This window comes from Psittacula echo (genome assembly GCF_963264785.1).
Source record: "Psittacula echo genome assembly, chromosome: 12".
NCBI classification, from domain to species: domain Eukaryota; kingdom Metazoa; phylum Chordata; class Aves; order Psittaciformes; family Psittacidae; genus Psittacula; species Psittacula echo.
In genome coordinates, this window is record NC_137747.1 from 4,658,115 (window position 1) to 4,680,142 (window position 22,028).

Consider the following 22,028-nt stretch of genomic DNA (forward strand, 5'->3'; position numbering starts at 1 on the left):
TAATCTGTCTTAGAATTTTAAGGTTCAAGTGATCTGTAGTATGTGACAACTGAACTTGAGCAGAGATCCCAAAGGTCTGAATCGCCAAAAATGATGAGTCAGTGTAATGAAATAATGTCCAGTTAGCATGAAGACCAGGCAGTGCTATTTAGGTATTGCATGACATAGAGGAAACCAGGCTCTTGCTGCCAATAGATAAATTGGAAGAAGGCATGGGGAAACCCAAATAAAATGTTAAAAGGTTAAGAAAATAATAGCTGTTGAGAGGAGGTAAGGGACTGGGCATATTCTGTCCAAAAAATAGCTGAGGAGAGAGGAACCTGTCTGCATGAACCTAAGAGATGTTATACAGAAAACATGAGCCAATTATTTTCAGTCAATAAGGACAGAGAAGCAGTCGTGTAGGAGACAATGGGAAATTTGACTGTTAAGTCTGTAAGGACAAGCTGCCAGCAGAAGCAGTAGAACTGCCTTCTGTAAGGAATGGGCTTGCTTCTGTCTTTGGCTTTTGATCTTTTGTCCTCATTAGCCCAGTAAAGAATAACACAAGGAGCAAACCACAACAAAGGAGAAGAGCTAAACTGTAACTTCAACTGTTTCATACTACCTAAACTGTGACTGTACTGTTTCAGACAAGGAAAAATGTATCCTTATTACTCATAAATCAGTTTAGACTGGAAGTCAGAATGTTTCTAGCCATCAAAGCAGCTTCTGGCTCACCATCCAGTGTGGCAGCAAGCGTGGGGTTCAGACAGCATCCACATAAACTAAAGGTGACGGATACTGCTGAAGTGTTTTTGTCAGGTTGCTGGCAGGGACAGAGGGCTTTATTATCCTGCAGAAACTTTGATTCCTAGAGGCTGTGTTCCTAAAACTGTTAGGGAGGGAGCCTTGCTGGCAGCTGACTGATCAGACAGTTTCACTTTTCCCTTCTCTGTAAAAGGGAATGGAATCTCTTTCGCTTAACAAAAAGAGGAACTGATGAGACGCAGCATGATGATTTAGGGCTCAGCTCTGAAAACTCTTATGTTTCAACTGGAATCTTTTCTTAGCAAGACTTGTGTGATCATCCCTTTTCCTCCAAAGAAAACAATGTCAATTGAGAGAGATTTAGTGAAATGTGTGAATTGTAGGAAAAAAATCCTAGAGGGGAGGTCATGGCTATTTATTTCTGATTGGGGCCTAAAGTAATGACTTTGAATTAACATCTGTGACTGCTGTAACAGTAAGAAGACATTGATGCATAATAATGCAAAAACCACTTCATGGTGATGGGGGCTGTGAAGGAAATAATGGGGTTTTGACACACTGAAAAATACAACATGTCTTTTTCTGCTCAGGGGTCATTAGCATGTTCAAGGTGAATAGTGTTACTGGAGGAAAACAGGGCAGCTGTTCAGTCTACAACTGCTGCTGTTAAGGTTCATGTTTCACAGATATTGAAGTCCTCATTTACTCTTGTGTTTACTCTTGTACATAGAGCAGTAGTTTGGGCTGGAGGGGAGAATGTATGTTACAACCTGTCTTTCTTTGGTTTTTTTGCCTTTACAGTGTATCTTTGAAAAGATTTCTGTTCAGTAACACCAATTTCTCCGTTAAACTAAAGCCCAGACTCTTCTGCTTTGCAGACAAATAACTGAGGAGCATGTGTTGTGCAGTGGGAGGTAAGGTAGAGGATGGAGTAGAAATGTTAGAACAAGCCCAGCATAGTAGGTGACAGAAAGCACAAGCACAGCAGCTAACTTGGCCTGCCCAAAGATGGTGGGAAACCTCCAGCTGGAAACACTCTAATGATTAAATGAGGTGTCTGAAAAGTTTAGCACAATGTGAGCTTGATGGACTTCAGGACATATTGCAAAAGCCATTTATTGGATGGTACGAGTAGCTGTTCTGCAAGGCTTTAGGAAACAAAGGGTTTTCCTTTGGAGTTTTGATATGAGCTGGGAGGAAGATTGTGTGTGAGTTTGGGTTTTCCACTGACTTTAATTCGTATGAAAGTGCCCTCCTTTTCCAGACTTAGCTCTTGCGAGGTGTTATGAGCTATAGGACTTGAATTAGGAACACATCTTTTGGCCTAATGAAGAAAAGACCTGAAAAGTTAGGGGCAGGTGGTGAACTAAGGGCACTTTATTTTCCTGACTGGTTGAGTTAATCCATATATGTAATTAAGTTTTGCTGCTGGATGGTTATCATTCATACCTGTGAGCCAAAGTATCTCTGGGGCACTCTAGAGTTTTTCATATAGCGATTTAATTATTTAAGTGATTACCTCTTATGAAATAACTTAGTCGCTTCTAGGCTTTGACACAGGTTTCTGCATGATGATATGCTGTGCAGTAGAAATGGATTTCAAATGCCAAAAATCACAATGCTTAAAGCTTCTTGACTGTCAAGCTGAGGTTTCCACAGTTCCCTTGTAATTGCTGTCCTTTTTCCTAAGTTTGAAAGCATCCTCTGGAAATGACTGAAATTAATATAGACAATTTGCATTTGTACCTACAAGCAGACCAAGGGGGAGTTGTTGAATACCAGATACATTCACACACATGCCCATAGCTATTCTGGGGAAAAAGTAAAAGCTTGAGACTTTCCTTTGCCCTTTCCCACCCCCCATGTGTTCAGTGTTTGCTTCTGGAGTCATTTATGTAGTTCTGCACTGCGGTTGTTCGGCAGTGGGCCAGTTAATGCATACAGTGTGCCCTTCCAGCAAAGCCTTTAAGGTATTTTCACTGTAGCATACAGCTGCCTTGGAAAGATTTAAACTGCACCAAAAATTAAAGGATTTTTTCCAGTTCACCTGGAGGGGAAAAATGAGCATCACTTTTCTTGACAGGAGATGAAAGAAATAGAGAAAAAATATTGTTGGGCCACACATCAGAGCACTTATTTACAGTAGTTCTCCTCATGGCATTTAGCTTGCCCTCTGTTGAATCTTCATTTTTCATGTATCAGACACCTACAACATAGAGCTCTGCTGAGCAGAAAATGCAGTTTGTTCGTATGCTTTTAAAAATAAGATTCAGGTGAATTGAAATGGGAAACAGCAACAAACATTTTTACGTCTTTTTTTCATTGTGAAAGAAACCATTGCTTATTCTAGTAAATAACTTTTCCTGCAGACCTCACTCTATGCATCAGTCAGTGTTAGGCATTTATAAAAAATAATAAATTAAGGCTCAGCAATTTATTCTTCAAAGGCTATTTTTGTTCTACACTCCCTCTACATAAATGTGTCCTGCTTTCCTGATGAGGACAGTCATGCAAAGATGTCTGATTCAGGTGTCTTTGTCAGTATCTCTCATTGATTTCCTATGACTCCTTGTGCTGAAAGTTAAGCCAGGTTTATCTGCATCAGTGCAAAGTTTGGGTCATACAGGAGGTTGGAAACAGTATCTGCACCTAAGAAGCAATTATACCCCTGGAGACTTGACATTCAATTGTCTGAGGAAATAAGTGGACACACCATAAAACTCTGTTCATTTTAAATGAGAGGCTCTCCTGTGGACATAGATAAATCCAATGTAACTGGCCAGTTCACTTCTGATTCCTGTTAAACTCTGTAGTATAAAAACACAATGATACTATTTTCTTGCTTTGCTGTCATGCAAACAATGGAGTGAACTTCAATGGAAAATGTGGGCTTTGTTGTCCCAGCCTGGGCACACCTCTATGGGAACTGAAGTGACTGAATCTCCCTTGTAGAGCTGCAGGCTGCAGTAAAATGCCATCTCACTTGAGAGCTGTTGCTGTTTTTCCTTCTGTTCTTTTATTTGGAAAATTTTCAATATTCCAGTGAGTCCTGGAGGCACAGACTTCGGATGTTGTAATAGGGAAAAAGAGGAACGCCTCTCAAGACTCAGCAAAAAGCTCAAGTGTTTCTGAGGCACTCTATTTAAAGCAGTAGCAACTGATTCTGTGAGGGGGGGATTGCATATCTCAAAGCCTGGGTCTGTAGCTAGCAGCATGTTGGTAAATAAAGAACTAGGTGAAATTATTTTGTGATGTATCTGGGAAGTGGGTGGAACTTCTGTGCCAGATTGAAGGTGGCTAAAACTCCCTTGGCCTTGGCACAGCTCTGAGAGCAGCACACAGGAGCTATAAGCAAGTTACTTCAGGTTTTGAGTAACAGAAGGAGTTGGAGATTAGAGATGAGATTCTCTGTAGTCCTGAGTGGAAGAGGGAGGGGGTTCTCACTTCATAGGCAGTCAGTGCAGCTCACCATTGCTAGTCAGCCCAAGGGTGTTGGATGGGAAAAGCTGCTAAGAGCAGTATAGAGATAAATGTGGAGACTCAATATGGAGCTAAACTCCTCTAATTATAGACTTCTATAGCTGATCCAGCCATACCAACCCTTCTAAAGGTCAGTGAAGAGAAACAGGCACTTCTGTAGGGCAGTCCTGTTTCTTATCTCTTTTAAATGGCTGCCTTAGGATGAAGGGAATTATAACCTGGAAGTAACTATTTGTTTTGATTGTAGTAACTCTTCGATTTTCAGAGTGAGTCTAAATACCCAACTCAGATCAGATCCTTTACGGTAAAGGAATCCACAACTTGGATAAAATCATCCCACCATCAGGCATTTGAACTAGGAAAGAGGAGACTCCTCCAAAAAGATTTTCCCTTCTTGTAGGGTATGGGATGGGGCTGAGATTAGGTGCAGGCCACAAGCTTGGTTTAATGGCATAATAGTGACGTAGATTCCTGCCAGCCTGACAAACACACTTGCTGGTAGGCAAGGCTTCTTTTCAAACCTGTGGGTAAGGCTTGAACCTCCTAGATTCATGCCACAGTTATTCTTCTGAAAGTTGTCACTTGTGATCTCCATATTTTTACCTGTTGTACTGATTCTGTTAAGAAATTCCCATTGTTCTGTCTCCAAGAAACGATCAGAAACAAATGGAAGTGTTGCAAAGAGTTCCTGTTTTGCCTGAAAATGGAAGATTACAAAAAATGTGTTTTGGTAGTAGATGATAGATGAGCCCCAGCTTACTTCAACGAGGAGTCTCTGAGAGATTGCTGGAGCTGGCCATTAGACAAAGCACAGTTGGGACAGTTTTAATGACCAAATTTTTCTTCCAGAAATGGCAGTGTGTGGAAGATGCCAGTGGAAAGCTCAAGCTACACAAGTGCAAGGGAATGGCGAACTTGGCAGCTGCCAGCAACAGCAAAGGCACCTCCAATATTTTGCCCAAGTATTACAGCAGGAATAGTGAAGACTGCAACTGTGAAGAGAACGAATACAAGCTGAGCCACATCGGACGGAGAAAGAAACTCTTCTCCAAGAAAAGTAAGTGACCCCACTGTATCTTCTGTCTCTGCCTAGAAAACTTAGGAGTTTGTTCACTAACACATGTAATTTTCCTGGTTTTCATAGGCATTGAATTCTGTCAACATATTTACTGTGTAAGTTTGAAAGAGTGTGTCTCATATTGGACAATTAGATTTGAAAATATCCCTGTCTGTAGGAAGGAGGAATGTTTTGATCCAAAATAGGGTTCTGTGTTTATGTCTTTTGAAGCTGGGGAATGCAGTACACACACTGAAGTGGCAAGTAGCCCATTGTTGCATAGGCCATGAAACATGAACAGTGTTTTACAGCAGATAGCCCAGTTTTCAGTAGCTATTGCAAGGCTTGGAGCTGTTACTGCAGTAATTTATTTTTAATAAGGATGCGTGTGCTTTGTCACAGAAGCTGCTTGCTCCTAAAATCCTTTCCTTGTGCTCAGTCAGCAGAGACAAGGCTGACTTTTAACCAGCGATCATGTCCAAAGGGGATAACTGTTTCTAGTTTCCTTGGCACAGATCAGGTGCTTTTTCAGAAAGCCCATTTCACTGGCTCTGGGTTAAACCTTAGTCAGACTAACATCTATATTTGAAGTACGTAGTCTAATTATAGACTAAAGAGGCAAACGGCAGCACAGAATTATTATTCACTTGTAATACTTCTTTCGTCTCACTCCACAAATACAGAGTCTTAATTATTTAGCAGATTAGTCTTTCTGTATAATGACCTGGCACAAGCTTCAAACAGAGAGTTTAAATTGATTTTCTCCCATTATATTTGCCTTGCAAGCTGATTAGTACCTACTAAGCTAATTTTTAGTTGAAAAAAAATTACTGGTTCCAGGATGAAATTACTCAGCTGTACTTGGGGTTTAACTGCGTGGCACAGCAGATAATCTTTAAATAACACTAGAACTTGCAGTTCAATTAACTCTTTATTTTTAAGTCACAGAGAAGAAAGTTGGGTCATGGGGAGTCAAATAACACAAGTAGATCGAAGGCACTTAAATGAGAAGAGGAAAACAATTTAAGTGAGGGTAACATAATGCTATCTGATAATACTTAACACTTAAGTATGTTTCATCAGTGGTTCCTAAACATTAACTGATTTTCACAACATCCAGGGGAGGTGGTTAAGTGTATAATTACATTTAGTTTATGTATGAAGGAGGCTGAGATAAAAAAAAGTGAAGGTTGCTGCCTCTAGCAGAGGAATCAGTGATTATTTCCCCGTGTTCTGCTCAGAAGAGGCAGAGTTTATACTACACCCTTCAGCTCACTGAATCGTAAGGCATAAACTTAAGCAGCATAAGAGAGGGTCCTGTCAATCGTGTTCCCATTGCCTGTGTCTTGAGTAAAATAATGGACTCCACAGATGCTTTGGTTTTCCCTCTGCCCCCATCCAGAGTGTGCCTTCCTTCTGTGGAAGGAGTTAGCTTGGACCTGCTGACAAAGACTCTTTGATTTGGTGTTGGCTGTTCTTCCACATGCACTTACCTAATAAATGACATGCTGAATGGAAATGGGCACAAAGCAATACAAGTCAAGGTACCACACCAAGGCTTTTCTGTACAGCTTACCGGGAAAGGTGGCTCACTGGCTTGTGAATGGCAAGAGGGGGACTTGGTTACTCATAATGTGTATTTGGATTTTTATGACCCATTCCATGAGATTTGTGATGAAGTGCAGCTGTGCTGGGTTGCGTTGTTCTGAGGGCATCTTTGGAGTTGGCTACTCATAATTTGGTGGGTGCATGGGGTCAGACTGCAGCCATATTTGAGTGCTGGTAAACGCTGTTCATCAGGCTGAACAGAAAGCAGAAGTTTCAAACTGGGTTAGGGTCACATCCACATTAATGCTTTTAGCTCACAGCAATTGAAAACACCCTGATCGCTCCCTGCACAATAGAGATGGATTTGCAGAGAGCAATTTTGATGGATTCTAATCTACAGTCATTTGCAGAAAGCTAAATTGGATGCCCTGCTTCTAGGGCGCATCCAGCGTGTTACAAACCCTAATGGGGGTATGAGGATTGGTCTTTCAGAAAGATTAAAACCAGTCATGTGTAGTGAGAACGCATGGTCTTAAGACCAGACTAAATTGCTGATAGAGGGGCTGGAAGACCAAATGTTTTGATAAAATAATTACTTTCTAATGTAAGGATGGTGCAGACCCATTGTCAGGTGCTCGGGTGCATTTAGCAGGCAACAGTGTTTTCTAAATTGAGTAAAGCCAGTTGCAGCACAGGGTCAGGGCCTGCCATTTGGGCCATATACTGATACACAGCTCTCCTGCAAAGCTTTAACATGCTAGAAACACATAAGCAATAATGTTTGGTGAGTCTGGGTTCAGGTGTCAGGAATGTTTGCATCTTTGTATCCTCTTTATTTTTTTACTATGTTTTTATTTTTACAAGAAAGATGAAACAAAGCTTTGCAGTAGGAGGAAAGGTTGAAGTAATAGCTCTTAAAGTCTTTGGCTGTGTTATGGTCTGTTATGTTTTTCTTGCTATGGATTTAATGTCCTCATCCTGTGATGAACAAGTGCATGTGATTAAAGGAGTTATTAAGCTGCATGTAAAGAAATGATGATAGGCCACACAGATTTGTAAACAACAAACAGAAGTGTGCACAAAGGGGCTATTGCATCTTCATTCCAATTTTCATGTAATTCATTTTTCTTTTGAGGTGGTCCCAATGCTGGAGCAAAATGGCCTTCTTTGTCATTAAAAAGAAAAGAACATCAGTTACTTTAAAGATAATGCATTTGAAGTGTAATTTTTAATGGCACTTGTGAGAAATTGGATGTAAGGAGGTGGTTTTGGGGTTGGGGTTTTTTTTTCCTCTTTCAAATTTCTTAAGACACAGCTTCTGAATAAGATTGGTGGAGATCCCGAGGTACATAATGGCCAAGAAAATACCTCTGAGCCTTCATCAGTCCTTCTAGATCCAGAGATATTTCCAAAACTTTGACTCCAAAGGGTCTGATTTTACTTTGGTGCTGTATCAGAAAACGCTGCTTGCTGCGGAATTGTGGAAAACACATAGACATTACTTTGAGCAGGAATTCATGAGGCTGGTGGTGGATATTTTCCTCATGGCACATGTGGAAGCTGCATCCTTGTGTACTGGCTTATTCTGTCATCATTGTGATGCTGGAAAATACATCAGGTCCAAAATATGTGCCTAGAGTAAGTGTCAACAGGGAAGAGCATGAGCTGCCTTCTGCAGTGCTCCTGCAGTGGGGAAAATGCCATACAGTGCTTTCAGAAGGCTACAGTCTTCCCACTTGTTCCTGAGAGAATTATCATTTCCAAGTGATCTCAGTCTTACATGATTGATTTGGTGGCTGCAAAATAAGTAATAAGGCTTGAGTGAGTTAAATATAAACTCAAAGGCTGGGCATATTTATGTCAGATATGAAACTGATGGTTTTATAATACAAGATTGCATTGCTTTATTCAGTTGAATAATAATTTTGGATACTGCAGTTCGTGCTTTCTCTAGACAGTGTTGAAACCTGAGATGCTACCAAAAAAGAGGGTGAAAAATCCAGTGTGTTTTTTCTCTCTAGACTATGGCAGGATCTGGCCCAGAGCAGAATGCTTCCTTTGAGGCTCTAGCAAAGACCGGTGTGCTTGTCAGGTGGCCCAAGAAGGCACGACTGGGTGTGTGAGGCACTGAAACATGGCTTGCTCAGGCATAAGTTGCTCCTGACTCAATTCTGAGGATGCAGCTGCTAAGCAGTGCCATTTCAAAGACAACTGGCTCCTGTAAAGCAGAGGAAGAGGCATCAGGACTCACAGTTTACCAGAGCCAAACTTTAATAACTTGAAAAAGGGAGTAGAGTGCTTTGGGCAAATATTTAAGGGCCCCAGATCTGCTTTATTTGTGGCCTGTGTACCCAGGTAATGAATTGGAGAGGAAAGCTTAAACCTGGGGGAGGATAGACTAATAAGTAATTAGAGGCTGGTATTTATGCCTGCAGTGCACTTTGCAGGTGGGAGAGCCCAGCACAGATGAGTATTGATTTTACTAAGTATTCTAACCATTTCCTCTGAAAGTGATGGAGTTTGGTTCTAACGGCAGCTCTGAGTCAGCACTGGGAGCATGCTGGGATGAGGCGATACACCAAGTCCTTCCTGACTCACTGGAGCTGCCCCTCTCCACACCAATTTGTTGGTTGGGAGGCTGGGTTAGTTTGGCTGCACAGGAGGAGGAACTCTTGGCTTCGGTTCTTCAGGGACGTGCATAGACGGCAGTTCCCTGCAGCTATCTGCTGAGGTCCAACATGCTGGATTGGCATATTAGACTTGGAGGGAAGGTAAATTGTGAGTTGGCTGAGCTTAACAAGATGAAATGAGGGAGCAATTAAAGAAGTGGGAGTTTATACATTGAATATAATTGTTAGGGTGTAGCCTTTTGGAACTTCCTCCTACTTCTGAAAGATGGGAGTTTCCTTCTCATTTAGTCAAATGTTTCCTGAATGGGTGCCTGAAATAGGGTTGGTCTTTTGGGGTTTTTTCTTTCCCTTCAGCAGTGACTCACCTGGCTTAATATCAGCAATAAACTCTGAACCACAGGTGGAAAATGTGCAAAGCCAGACAATCCAGCTGGCGTTCCACTTTCTGTGTGTGGCGCTGACAAGAATATAGTGTTTGGACCAAATTCAGGTGGGAGGAGATGTTTATTTCTCTTCCCACAGTCTGCAAAATGGCTTTTGAGACCTTGCGATCTGTTTGGAGTTAATGTGAGGCTTCTTGAACAAAATCACTCTGCATTAATGCCAAAGCATTCCAGTTGACATGAATATGTCTTTTGTCGGTGTAGGTTGTTCTACCTCCCATTCCTTTTTCTCTGCTTGTTTTGCTGGGGAGATTATTTCAGAGAGAAAGCTGGCTTTTCTGTGGAGCTTGGGATTGCAAGAAAGATTGGTCTTCTCAGTTGGCGTGTTGGTAGAATTTTCCCCTTACAGCTTGGATAAGGAGGTCCTGTCTGGTGGGATGTGTGGTGGGTTTCCGCTCTGTGTAAAGGAGACGTGACCGGAAGCGCCACGGGTCTCCATTATTTCCAGTAATGTCTTAGATGGCTCCAAGCCTCATGTACAGAGCAAAGACCCAGGCACTGGGCAGGGAGAAGCGAGGTGATGGTATTTAGGCTGTACTTCTTTGTCAAGCAAGGAGGTAATGATTATGCTTACGGCAATGAGTGACTCAGCAGTCATGGGCAGTGAGCAGGAAATAAGGTCAGAGATGGAACCCGTCAAACAGCAGGGAAGTTTAGATATGGATTTAGACTCCATGACCATATACATTTGCACCACTCCAGACCAAACAGAAGAGGAGTTCTGGGGATTTGGGCTGGTTCAGAGAACTTTGGAAAGCAGTGATGGGGAAAAGATGAGCGAGGATCTCCTGCTGTGTAGTGACAATTCATAGCAAATGTTTCCTTCTGCCTTTGGGCTGCAAGTGCAGAGGCAAAGTTGGCGGGAGTGCATAGCATTGGAGGGTGGTGTGTTGTGTAGATACTGACTGATTTGCACATTAGGAACACACTTGGAAAGAAAAGAATTGGATGTGGCTAAAAGTAGAGATTCGGATATTAATCCCTCCTCAAAAAATCAAGCATCTTACTTTGAGAAATGAGCATAGAATTGGGCAAAGGCTCAGGCTGAACACTGGGAGTACCTGGGACAACCTCAGGGAAGTGCTGCAGGAATCCTTCTGTGGAGCTTCATGCAGTGGAGAGGAGAAAACGGAAGGGAGCTGCTCTGCAAGGGTGACCTCAGGCCTTGCAGTCGTAACTGCCGCGGTTACTTGCTAAGGTGTGACTGCCATCTAGTGACTGCGGGGGAGAGCAGAGCTGCTGTGAGTTCGCTGTCAAAAGTGTACAAGACAAGGACGTTTCCTTTCCCCTCAGCCATCCTTGTGCATTTGGGTTATATCTGCCCTCTCCTCATGCCCCAGGGTATGCGTCTATCCCTACGAAAGGTAATGGAGCAGCAGGCTCAGAGGGCAGCTGCAAGAAGCACCATTTGTCATCCAGTTAATTCTGAATGTAACAGTGTGAACTGGTTTTTCTTCCTCAGAACCACAAAGAGGACCAAATTGTACCATGATGTTTCTGCTCCTCTTAATCCCTTCACTTGCTTTTCCATGCAGAATACAAACCAAGCTATGTCCGGAATCGTTCTATTCGTTCTGTATCTGTTGAGCTGGATGGAGCCGTTTATAATGTGGGTTTGGAGGATGGATACCAGCCTGTCACACCAAGAAACATCACCAAGAGGCACAGGATGCAGAGGGCTATTCTTCGTGAGGATGAAGATAAAGACATGGGGGAGTACAGCGGCACTGGTGGCATTGCAGAGTATGCAGCCCCTAACCTGATAAAAGTGACCCACAGGTGAGTGCATGTGGTGTGTTTCTAAAAGCTTCTGCTGCCTTAGTGGCTGCTTTACAGAAATGGGTGTGTGAGCTTGTGACCAGCATCTTGTGTCCCTTTTGAATACCTGGTCCAGCTTCGGTAAAATACTTATTCTCATCTGTACAACAGCTTTCGGTTGTGGTTTAACTTTGTCATGTACAAAGGAGCAGGAAGCTTCTGAAGAACTAGAGCAGTGCTTTTGTGTCTTCTGCACTTTGGAGACCACAGTGGCTGAGCAATGCGTGCTTCCAATGAGGACAAGAAAAAGGCTGCAGCAGTTGTGCGTACACTGGTGTGAAACCAGGAAAGGCTTTACCCATGAGGCTCACACCTCAGTGTGCAGTCGGTCCCCAGGCCTGCCTGAGGAGCAAAGGCTCAGACTGCAGTATGACCTGGTCTCACATCACTGAGATATGAGATTCTTTGTATTTCAGATACCAGTTTGTATTTCAAACACCAAATTGATTCCTGGGGAGGAAATAGCTTCTCGCAGCTTTCTGCAGGGCAGTGCTAGGAAAGGAAAATGTGTATTATGAATGAAGTTGGGGAGACCGGGAGCATTGGGAAATAAAACGGATTGAGAGAGAGGTGAGGGAAATGTTTGGACGCTAATAGCTAATAACCTTTTGCTCAGTGTGCAAGTCTAGGGGCTGATGTATCTTCAACTGTGCTGTATCAGTTTAGTCACCATTTCTGCTTGTCATTTATCAGGATATCCACCAATTATTGTTAAATGCATTAAATTGTTTAATGACTTGCTCATGGAAACATGCTGGAGCCAGTCAGCTCTGTGGAAATGGGTGCGTTCCATTTGACTTTGTCAAAGGGTTGACAGGGTTAGAGGCTCCCTAATATGAGGAAATGCACTGGGGAGATTCTCATCAGGGAGTTGGGCCTCTTGCCCCAGCTCTCAGGAGTGTTCAGCACTCATAAATCAATAGTTGTGCTTTTCCTCTGGAAGAAGTTAAATTGACTTTTTGCTGCTTTAGTGGGTGAATCCCAAACTCATAGAAGGAGCTGTCAGGAATGTTGTGCGTAATTCATGAGAAGTCCCTAGAACACTTGAAGGAAAGGCAGCAGTGGGACAACATGGGTGAGGTGGTGTAAAGAACATAAAGGAGTGTTGAAAATGCTCACCTTTAATTGAAACAGGCATTCAAAATGAGCACATGGTATTTGTTGACTTCTCAGGTAAATCTGTTAAGTGCTTGGTTTTGGGTTGGTTTGTGGGGCTTGTGGGGGTTGGTTGTTTCTTGGTTTTATCACTGTTTCGTTTTGAAAAAATTGTAAATCCTGGATTGCATTGGAAGTTGGTTAAAAATAAGGAATTGTCAGAGGATTTCCTGCCTTTGAAGTCAGGAAATATCTTTGAAGAAATTTATCCTTTTTATAGGAAACAGCAAAATTTCTCTTCCCCCCCTCCCTTCCCTTTCTGGTGCAGTAATACATCTTATGAAGAAGTACTTCATCCTTGCCCCTACCTCTCATCACTGAATCATGCCTCGGGAAATTGCTTTGGAATAAAGCTTTCAGTGCTTGCTAGTTACTAGAGATTGTTTATGTAGGCAGCCTAATGAATAAGCAAGATCTCTGCGCAGCAGTTTCCATACAGGAATCAAGCAGCCAACAGGTCCTGCTGGATAGGAATATTCTCCTTGAATTTTTCTACTTCTGACAAATTTCCATGGCAACTCAACCCCAAACCCTGGCTCACAGCACACCCTGGTTCTCCTGAAGGAACATTGGTGGTTTGAATTCTGCATGTCATTTCCAATCTGGCTTCTCATCTCTCCTGGAGCTGTGTTATTAAACCAGCTGTTCATGTTGTCTGTGTGTAGCCACTATAATAATCATTGTTTGCTTTTCCCTGCCAAGGTGCTATATCCTGGAGAATGATACAGTTCAGTGTGACACAGATCTGTACAGGTCACTGCAAGCTTGGAAGGACCATAAACTTCATATTGACCATGAGGTCAGTGATGTTCACAGTTGTGCCTTTTCAGGGTGGGTTTTTCGCCTGGGTTTCTATGGGCTGACAGGATCATGCAGACTCTGTGTGTGTCTGGGGGTCTGCCTCTGGGTGTCTTTGTCCCTCCCTGGAACCTTGTGACCTTGCTGGCTGATTTCAAGATAGATAGCTCAGAGATAAGTAATTGTTACTACAAGTTTGTGAAGACAAGATGTTGAGTGGAGGAGAGTGCTGCAGCTGAAGGGACAGCTGAGAAACCTCAGAAGCCTCATGAGATAAATGGGAGACTTCTAAAGTGTCCCCGATCCTGGGAAAAATTTCATCTGGATCTTTTTCACATCTTGTTAGCCCTGTTCCCCAGTGCACCTTCAGCTGCCAAATGGAAGCCCAAGGAAAAGGGAGCTTCATTGGTTTTGGTGCTTCTAGATTTATTTTGCTTTCTTGTGTTTTTCTTAACCCTTGCACTTTGGAATGGAATTGGTTGGGTTTAGGCTTGTGAATGTGAAGAACCAGAAGATACTTTGCCCTATGAAATTTGCCTGTAAAACTTCATTGACATCTTTGTCATTAATATTTCTCCCGTTGCACATGTGCTGTACAGCACAGGAGCAGGAGCCACAGTGGAACTAGCAGTGGCTGCCTCCCTGAGGCTGTGTCTCTCCATGCTCCCAGTGCCATGTTCTGCTGTCACAGCCAGTAATCCCAGCAGCAAAAGGTGCCAGGGAGGCTTCCTCCTGCTGCAGTTGCCTTTTGGAAAGGTGGATAATCTGTTTGTCAGTGGTGAGAGTCATGGAAGGAGGTGGAGAAGCAGCATTTGGTGACACAAGAATGGGCTGGAGCAGGTTCGGGTAAGACTGAACGGGGCTGTGTTGGTTTCACTGAGTCTTTACTTTGGTTTAGATTGAAACTTTGCAAAACAAAATAAAAAACCTGAGGGAGGTGAGAGGTCACCTGAAGAAGAAGCGACCGGAGGAGTGTGACTGTAACAAGATGAGGTATTGTGCGCTTCAGAGTCATTATTTGTAGTGTGCAACTGTTTGTCACCACAGGAGAGATCAGAATCTGTTTTGTTAAGTGGTTGCCTACTTACTACACTCGTGTAGTGCTTTCTGGGGAGCTGGAACGCAGCACGAGGACCAAGCCTGCCTCTACCAGGCAGGAGTTTATTTTAAGCTGTGGGTTTGTTCCTGAAATCTTGCTTTCAACAAGGGCAGTTTGTCAATATGGAGCAGAGTTAACACAGATCTCTTACAGAAGGGTGTGTAAAGCATGTGGGATAATGGTGTGGGAAGATGGGAGAATTTCTTCCATTTGGGTTTTTCAGGGCTGGATGTGTTACCTCCTAGGATGCCACTTCTCTCTGTCATTGGTATAAGAGAATGAGGTTTTGAGCATAGCGCTTAAGTCCTTGGGCCTCATACTTTACAGACATGAGATACATGGTTGTTGTAGTCCATGTGGAATCTGCAATACAGCTTCAGCAACAGGTCACTAAAATATGGAGAACGTAATTTTTTGGGCTAGGCCAAAAAGGGCTTAAAATGAAATCAGTAGTATTCTAAATGGCAAATCTCCCAGAAGTTAACGTTATCTTATAACCCACTGCTTTCAAAACTGGTATTAACAACTGAATTTATTTAATACTCACTGTAAAGATGAAGCTATTGTTATGGTGAATGGCTTATAGTAAATCTCAAGAATGCTACATTTCTCAGGCCCAATGCAGGAAGCACTTACATTTGTGCAGAACATTGTTAGGGTGAATAATGAAGTTGATCATTTGAGTTATAGATGTTTAAGTGTTTGAAAAATTGCATCAAATCAGGTTTTAGCATTTAGGATTTGTTAATGGAATAACCAGTGTGGGTGTGAGATAAAAAATTGACTGAAGCCTGTTCTTTAATAATCTTTGTTAATTTTCTGTATGGATTAAATGTATTCAATCTGCCAGGAGCATTCAGAATTTAAAGGATTTATTTTGTTTTGAAGGGAATTTTAGTCTGACCATTTACTGAGTTCTGATGTTCTCTTTAGAAAATAACATTCACTGAACTTTGTCTTTGCTGATGCGTGCAGGGAAGTAACTTCATCAGTCAGAACGTGGCGCCAGTGACTGAAGCTGCTTTGTCTTTTTTTAACCTTGGAAATTGCACAGAAAGGAAAGTTCTGCAAAATCTTGTAGGAGTTTCTGCAGACAGAGGCAAACCAGTAGAGCTGCCCAGCTAGGATGGGGATGTCTGCTCACACCTCCCGAGCTCACAATAGGCTAGACTCTGCTGTTGCTGGCACAGATCCATGTATCTTGTTACAGTTTTCCTGGAAATTCCAGCTGGTAACAATGGAGGAAAAAACCAACCCTAGGAAGTACAGCTGGTATTTAAATTCTTTCACTCAGAGTGAAAATGACATGAAGGTGGTGTGTGCTTGTCATTTTATCCTCTGTACTAATCAGTGACTGTTCAGTTGAGGAAATGTTGTAACTAAATTATAAAGCTATTCATTTTATCTGCCTCGTGGAGGGAAACAAGAACCAATGACAACTAAAATCGAAAATCGTAGCTAAATTGTGTGGACACCTGTTGCAATACAGGATTAGAGCACCAGGTGTCGCTGTGCGCAAATGAGCTAAGGACGGAAAGCGGCACAAGGCTCAGAAGTGCCTGACCCGGTCTAGCCAGGCTGCTTTGTGTTCATTGAATCACAGAATGGTTGGCGCAGAAGGGAGCCTGAAGAGCACCCAGTTCCAACCTTCTGCCACGGGCAGGGACACCTTCCACTAGACCAGGTTCCTCAAAGCCATGTCCAGCCTGGCCTTGAATGCTTCCAGGGGTGGGGCATAAATTAAAGGGAGAAAGTGACACTGGCTTCAATCTGCTTCAGCTGCACTGTGATGGGGTGGTACAAATAGGAGCAGTTGCTTTTCTGTTACTCATCACCCATGCTATTTTTATTTTCCAGTTACCATTCCAAACACAAAAGCAAACTGAGGCACAAGGGATCTAGTCTTCATCCTTTCAAGTAAGTGAAGGTCTGCTCCTTTGAGAGAGGAAATGCAAAGGCATTATTACCACGTGGTCCATGCACACCAGTTACAAATGCAGTACAAGTAGTAGTATTTCATTTCTCTTGTATTAAAAAGAAGAAACACACACAAACCTGAGAAGGAACATAAGCCCATGTTGAAATGCTTGTGAATTCTGAGGCAAGATTCCTGGTGTGGGAAATGTCACAGCACAGCTGTTGGATAAGCCTGTGAGCTGTTTTGGCTTAATTGGTTTTTATCTGTGCCACTGAATTGTGGAGTCATATCCAGAGCCATTTGGAAGCCATTTAATTAAAAACTACTGGTTCATTCTTTGCCTCAGAGCAGCTTATTTTATTATCTGTCTGTCTACTTCATTATTTTTTGGTGTGTCCAAGCATAACAGAGCTGCATGATCTCCTGTGTGCAGGAAAGCCCTACAGGAGAAAGACCGGCTCTGGCTGCTTCGAGAGCAAAGACGAAAGAAGAAGCTGCGCAAACTGCTTAAGAGAATAAAGAACAATGACACCTGCAGCATGCCTGGTCTGACCTGCTTCACCCATGACAACCAGCACTGGCAAACTGCTCCCCTGTGGACATGTAAGGATACTTTAAACTATGTAATGGGTAGGCAGGTGCTGGCTAGGCTGGGCTAGTAGAAGTTACCAGTCTAAGTTCTGTAGCCAAAGCCAGGAAGCTAGTAACTAATCTGTTTCAGAAGTAGTAAATAATCTGTTTCAGTGTTAGTGTTATCCTTGCACAAAAGACAACCAAGTTAAAAAGAAAACCAACTGCTAATAAAAGCCTTAGAGATGATGTTGTGAATGAGACAATTACGAGTAGGATCTCATTGTCTGGAATGTTTCCAGAGAAGCCAGGGGAAGCACCTTGCCAAATGAGGTGTGCACAGAACAAGAAGCTGGTGCCAGAAGGCATTCTGTACTTCAGAGCTCAGGAGTGGGAGGGAGAGTAACTGTCTACCAGTAAACACCATAAACAGAAAGGCATCATAAACAGTGCTAAAGACAGCAGTGTGTAGCTCATGTCTTTGCAACTCTTCAATTTGCAGTGGGCCCTTTCTGTGCCTGTACCAGCGCCAACAACAACACGTACTGGTGCCTGAGGACAATCAACGAGACCCACAACTTCCTGTTTTGTGAATTTGCTACTGGATTTTTGGAGTATTTTGATCTCAATACTGATCCATATCAGGTACCTGATCAGAGAACAGCTCAAGAAAAATACATCATTGTTCCTTATTGATGATAAATTGAAATGGCATGGTAATGGTGGAGGACGTAGCAAAGGCCTAACTCATTTAATGTAGCATGATTTGGCTTCTCAGTCAGCTTCTCCTGTCACAGATAAACCACATATATTCCATATATGAAAGATACTAGAGAATAACAGTTACTAATGAGAATCCCTATTTATTGCAGCTAATTAACGCAGTGAATACATTAGATAGAGACATTCTCAATCAACTGCACGTCCAGCTCATGGAACTGAGAAGCTGCAAAGGGTATAAACAGTGCAATCCAAGAACCAGGAACATGGATCTGGGTACGTGCCTCTCCTAGTACACTCAAAATAGGGTTCTTACTTACTGTTATGAAACTTCGCATCAGTCAAAAGGATTTTAATATTTATTTATACTGGTAATGTCCTGCTGGGGCTGGTGGCTGCATGCTCACACTTGTGTATTTGTTCACTTTGAGGTAACATTTCTTAAATTAAGTACGATACTGAAATAGGTTAGTGATGAGTACTGCTAAGAGGCAGGGGATAGAGATGAGTGCACCAAAGCCCAAAGTATAATTTGGGTCTTATTTAGTACCTGCAGCACCCAGAGCTGTATGTTTTGAGATCAGCAGGTTTTGGCAGTTAAAGACACCACTGAAGATCATTTACAGAAAAGTTTTCAAGACTCCTTTCTCAGTTTACAACCACTTTTGCCTGGAATAAAGGATTAAATGTGAGAATTAAAGCTCCAGTTACCATGCATGGAAATATTTCTCAAGGCAGTGGATGTTAATCTGTAATATTCTTAGGTCTGTTTTAAGTTGTACGTTACCTGATACCTTACTCTGTTGCAGGCCATAACACTGTTAATTTTTCTTCACCTAGGGCTTAAAGATGGAAGCTACGAGCAGTTCAGGTATATTATTATTCTTTAAGTACTACCTTCCTGCTGAAAGATTTAGGGGCAGGATCAGCAACCCCATGGATGGACACTGCCTGGAATGGCAGTTATGAAATCTTTCCACCCCAGTTACTTGGAAACACACTGGAGCTATTTCTGTTTCAATGTTACAGCATGTTCTGATATTTATAGTCAAAATTCAGGCTAAACTCTTCTTTCCTTGCTTTCAGACTGTAGTGCTGGTGGGTTTCTTGGTGATGGTTAACTTTTTTTCTCCTTTTGCTGCTTGAAAACTAGGCAGTTTCAGCGTCGAAAGTGGCCAGATGTGAAGAGACCATCATCTGCCAAGTCACTGTGAGTTGGGAGCAGTTCACAGAAAGCATTGGCTTTTACACCTACCTTCCCTTCCTTTCTTTCTTTGCATGCAGCACCACTTTCAACATCATCATCTCTTCTTCTGGAATGCTTAAATGGGAAATCCTCTGACTTGTACAAGTATGATAGTGCCATCATACAGTCAACTACTGCTGTACAAAAGCACTTGGTGCATGTTCTGGGAGCATCAAGGTCAAGGGCAAATAAGCAAAGGGGGATGCTCAGCTCAAGAACCCAGTTATGATTGTCATTCAGAATTTCAGACCATTATGTTGGTTTTGTCTAAATGCAAACTGTGGGCTTCCGCACCATCCAGAAAGAACAAAACTGACTGTAATTTCTCAGAGAGAGGATCATGTATTTTCTTGCTATTTATCCAACCACAGCAAAGCGCAAGTTAGAACAGGGAGCAGACTACAAGATAGATCCGTACCTTTTGTTTTATTCTGACATCATACTAAAATCTAAGTTTGCTTTTTACTCACTTCACTTAACTACCTTTTAACATTTGATAATACTGTTTACAACTTGCCAGAGTCCAAAGGTGAGATACACATTTAAAGATGTGAAAAACAGTGACCTTTGCCATACCAGTTACTGTCTCTGAATTTCCTCTTCAAAAGAAGGTTGAGCCATCAGCTCATTAAAAATCATGAGGTGATTGTGCAGTGATAAAAGATGCACAGATACCTCAACAGGCAGAGTCTGGCAATCCCAACCTGCCAGAGAGGATTTGCTCATTTAGTGGTAGTATCTTTAGTTGAAGAGACCCAAGCCTGGCTTTAAAACTAAAAGTTAGAATTTATGAGATACAAGTTTTGTACAGGGTGAAGTTTCAAATCTAGTTGGACTGTTTCTGTAATATACCTGCTGTAATTTTTAGAAGGAGTCCATAACATGTTTCAGTTGTTTTTTCCTGCATGGAACCAGGACAAATATCTAACTACTTCCTTCTAGGACACTAAATCATGTTCTGTTGTGTTTTTCAGAGGACAGCTGTGGGAAGGATGGGAGGGCTAACCTCCCCCAAGTGCTGCACCTCTGTGAGGATACAGACTGGACAGAACTTGAGTCCATGTACAGATTAAATGACAATGTGTGTGACTTCAGAGAGAATTACAACATTAACCTGGAGGACTGGATAAACTTTGAGGCTGAACTAGATAGAATGTTTGCACTGGTGAGTGAACTAAATACCTGCAGTGAAATGATGGGAAATGCTGTCAGAAATACAGGTCTCTGAAATCCACTATTGTACCTGCTTTTTGCTTTGGATTATACCTCACCTGCTTCACAAGGCGTTTTACTTTGAGATGACACCACTAACACTGATCCAGGAACTGACAGCAAAGGAAACACGGCTATGTCCCAGAGGATTCCCACCTCAGCGTGCAGTGTGCGCAGGGACAGTGGAGGTACACTTAAACCATCCTTCAGTTCAACTGTATCTGCAGTTGTCATGACAAAAACTTCAAAGCCAAGTACAACTCTAAAGCAACATTTAGAAAACATGAACACTCTTGCTTCTAACTGGGGATGATGGAAAAGGACTTGGAAGAGAATCAGGAACTGAAGTGAGCAGCACTGAACATTCTCAACACCATGGTACTTCTCAACTTCCCTCTGAGGATACATTTTAGTTCCACACCTACTTCTACATCCTATTGCCACCTCTAGGAACATTAGGGAAAATCTTGACTAACAGGATGCCAGATTTTGGAGGATTATGTAAATATTGCTCAATAGACTGTCTGAAAAGAAATTCCTTCAGGTTATGAAGAATTTTGTTAATAAGAAGAGTGGAGCCCACCCACCAGTTCTGCAGATGTTACTTCATGTCACATAGTGCGTTTCAGGATTTCTCCATTTTTAAAGTACTGAAAAATTTCAGTAAATGTACATGTTAAATTTTAATGAACTCGGATTTGTATGAAGTTTTTTTATGTGGTAATATTATATTGTATGGTCAAAACCAAAACAGTTCCTTTGAGAAAGCATTCGCTTGGTAGTGTAACTTTGACATTTATTTTTAAAAAGGCAGCTCCAAGAAGTTCAATACTTGTAGCCAATAAAGAATAATCTAGTTAAGAGTTTAGTCTACAAATCAGTAGATGTTCTGAATACCAGTTAATGTTTGAAGGCTTTTAAAGGGAAAACCCCATCATTTTACTACAGAAGCACAGTGTACAGAGTCTACTTGAGTATTTTCATAAAGATGTTAATAAATACATTGTAGTACAGGCACTAGAGGTGATACTTGTATTTATAAGTTTTTCATGTTAACCTGCTGTTTTCAAGGCACATGCAGGAGGGAGCTCGTGTGACAGACTCGACCAACTGTGGCCTTCACTCTTAACAAAGAGATATTTATTTCCAAAACACAGATTTAACTTGCACTTCTAGAAACACCATGTGAAGAACCACCACCACAGAAATGATTTTGAAACCCTTCCTGGCTTTGCACATCAAGAAATTCAAGTGGAATTACTTCATAAGGGACATAGATCTCTGATACCGCACCTCCAGACTAAAAATAGACTTGAATTTAGGAACTGAGGAAAAAGCCTCACTCAAAAAAGTGGCACTGGGGTCTTTCATTAGATGTGTTAGACAGTAAAACTAGGCTGGAGCTTTTGTTTGTATCACATCTAAGTCAAACACACTTCCCAAACTTTTCTTCCCAGTTTTTTTATTCTTTCTTTAATGTAAGTAATATCCAATTGTCTAAATCCAGCCATAGATTTGGTTTCTGATGTGTTACAGATTTCATGGATTATCAGAAACATCTGCTAAATGATGAGGTCTATACAA

At 42.0% G+C, this 22,028-nt stretch overlaps 1 protein-coding gene across 2 annotated transcripts in view; it reads left to right on the forward strand.

Annotated features, from left to right (window-relative positions):
- Positions 1-20,237, forward strand: part of SULF2 (sulfatase 2) — a gene marked incomplete at its 3' end in the record, with an annotated part of 59,549 nt that extends 39,312 nt beyond the window's left edge. The window contains exons 10-20 of one of the 2 annotated variants that reach the window (XM_080627990.1): positions 5,080-5,287; positions 11,444-11,687; positions 13,584-13,680; positions 14,578-14,672; positions 16,636-16,695; positions 17,130-17,299; positions 17,769-17,911; positions 18,139-18,262; positions 18,827-18,857; positions 19,140-19,196; positions 20,207-20,237. In XM_080627990.1, coding sequence (XP_080484116.1) covers positions 5,080-5,287; positions 11,444-11,687; positions 13,584-13,680; positions 14,578-14,672; positions 16,636-16,695; positions 17,130-17,299; positions 17,769-17,911; positions 18,139-18,262; positions 18,827-18,857; positions 19,140-19,196; positions 20,207-20,237 — 1,260 coding nt within the window. The remainder of the gene's footprint in view (positions 1-5,079; positions 5,288-11,443; positions 11,688-13,583; positions 13,681-14,577; positions 14,673-16,635; positions 16,696-17,129; positions 17,300-17,768; positions 17,912-18,138; positions 18,263-18,826; positions 18,858-19,139; positions 19,197-20,206) is intronic. The other variant, XM_080627991.1, reaches the window with a different exon arrangement.
- Between the last annotated feature and the right edge of the window lie 1,791 nt (positions 20,238-22,028).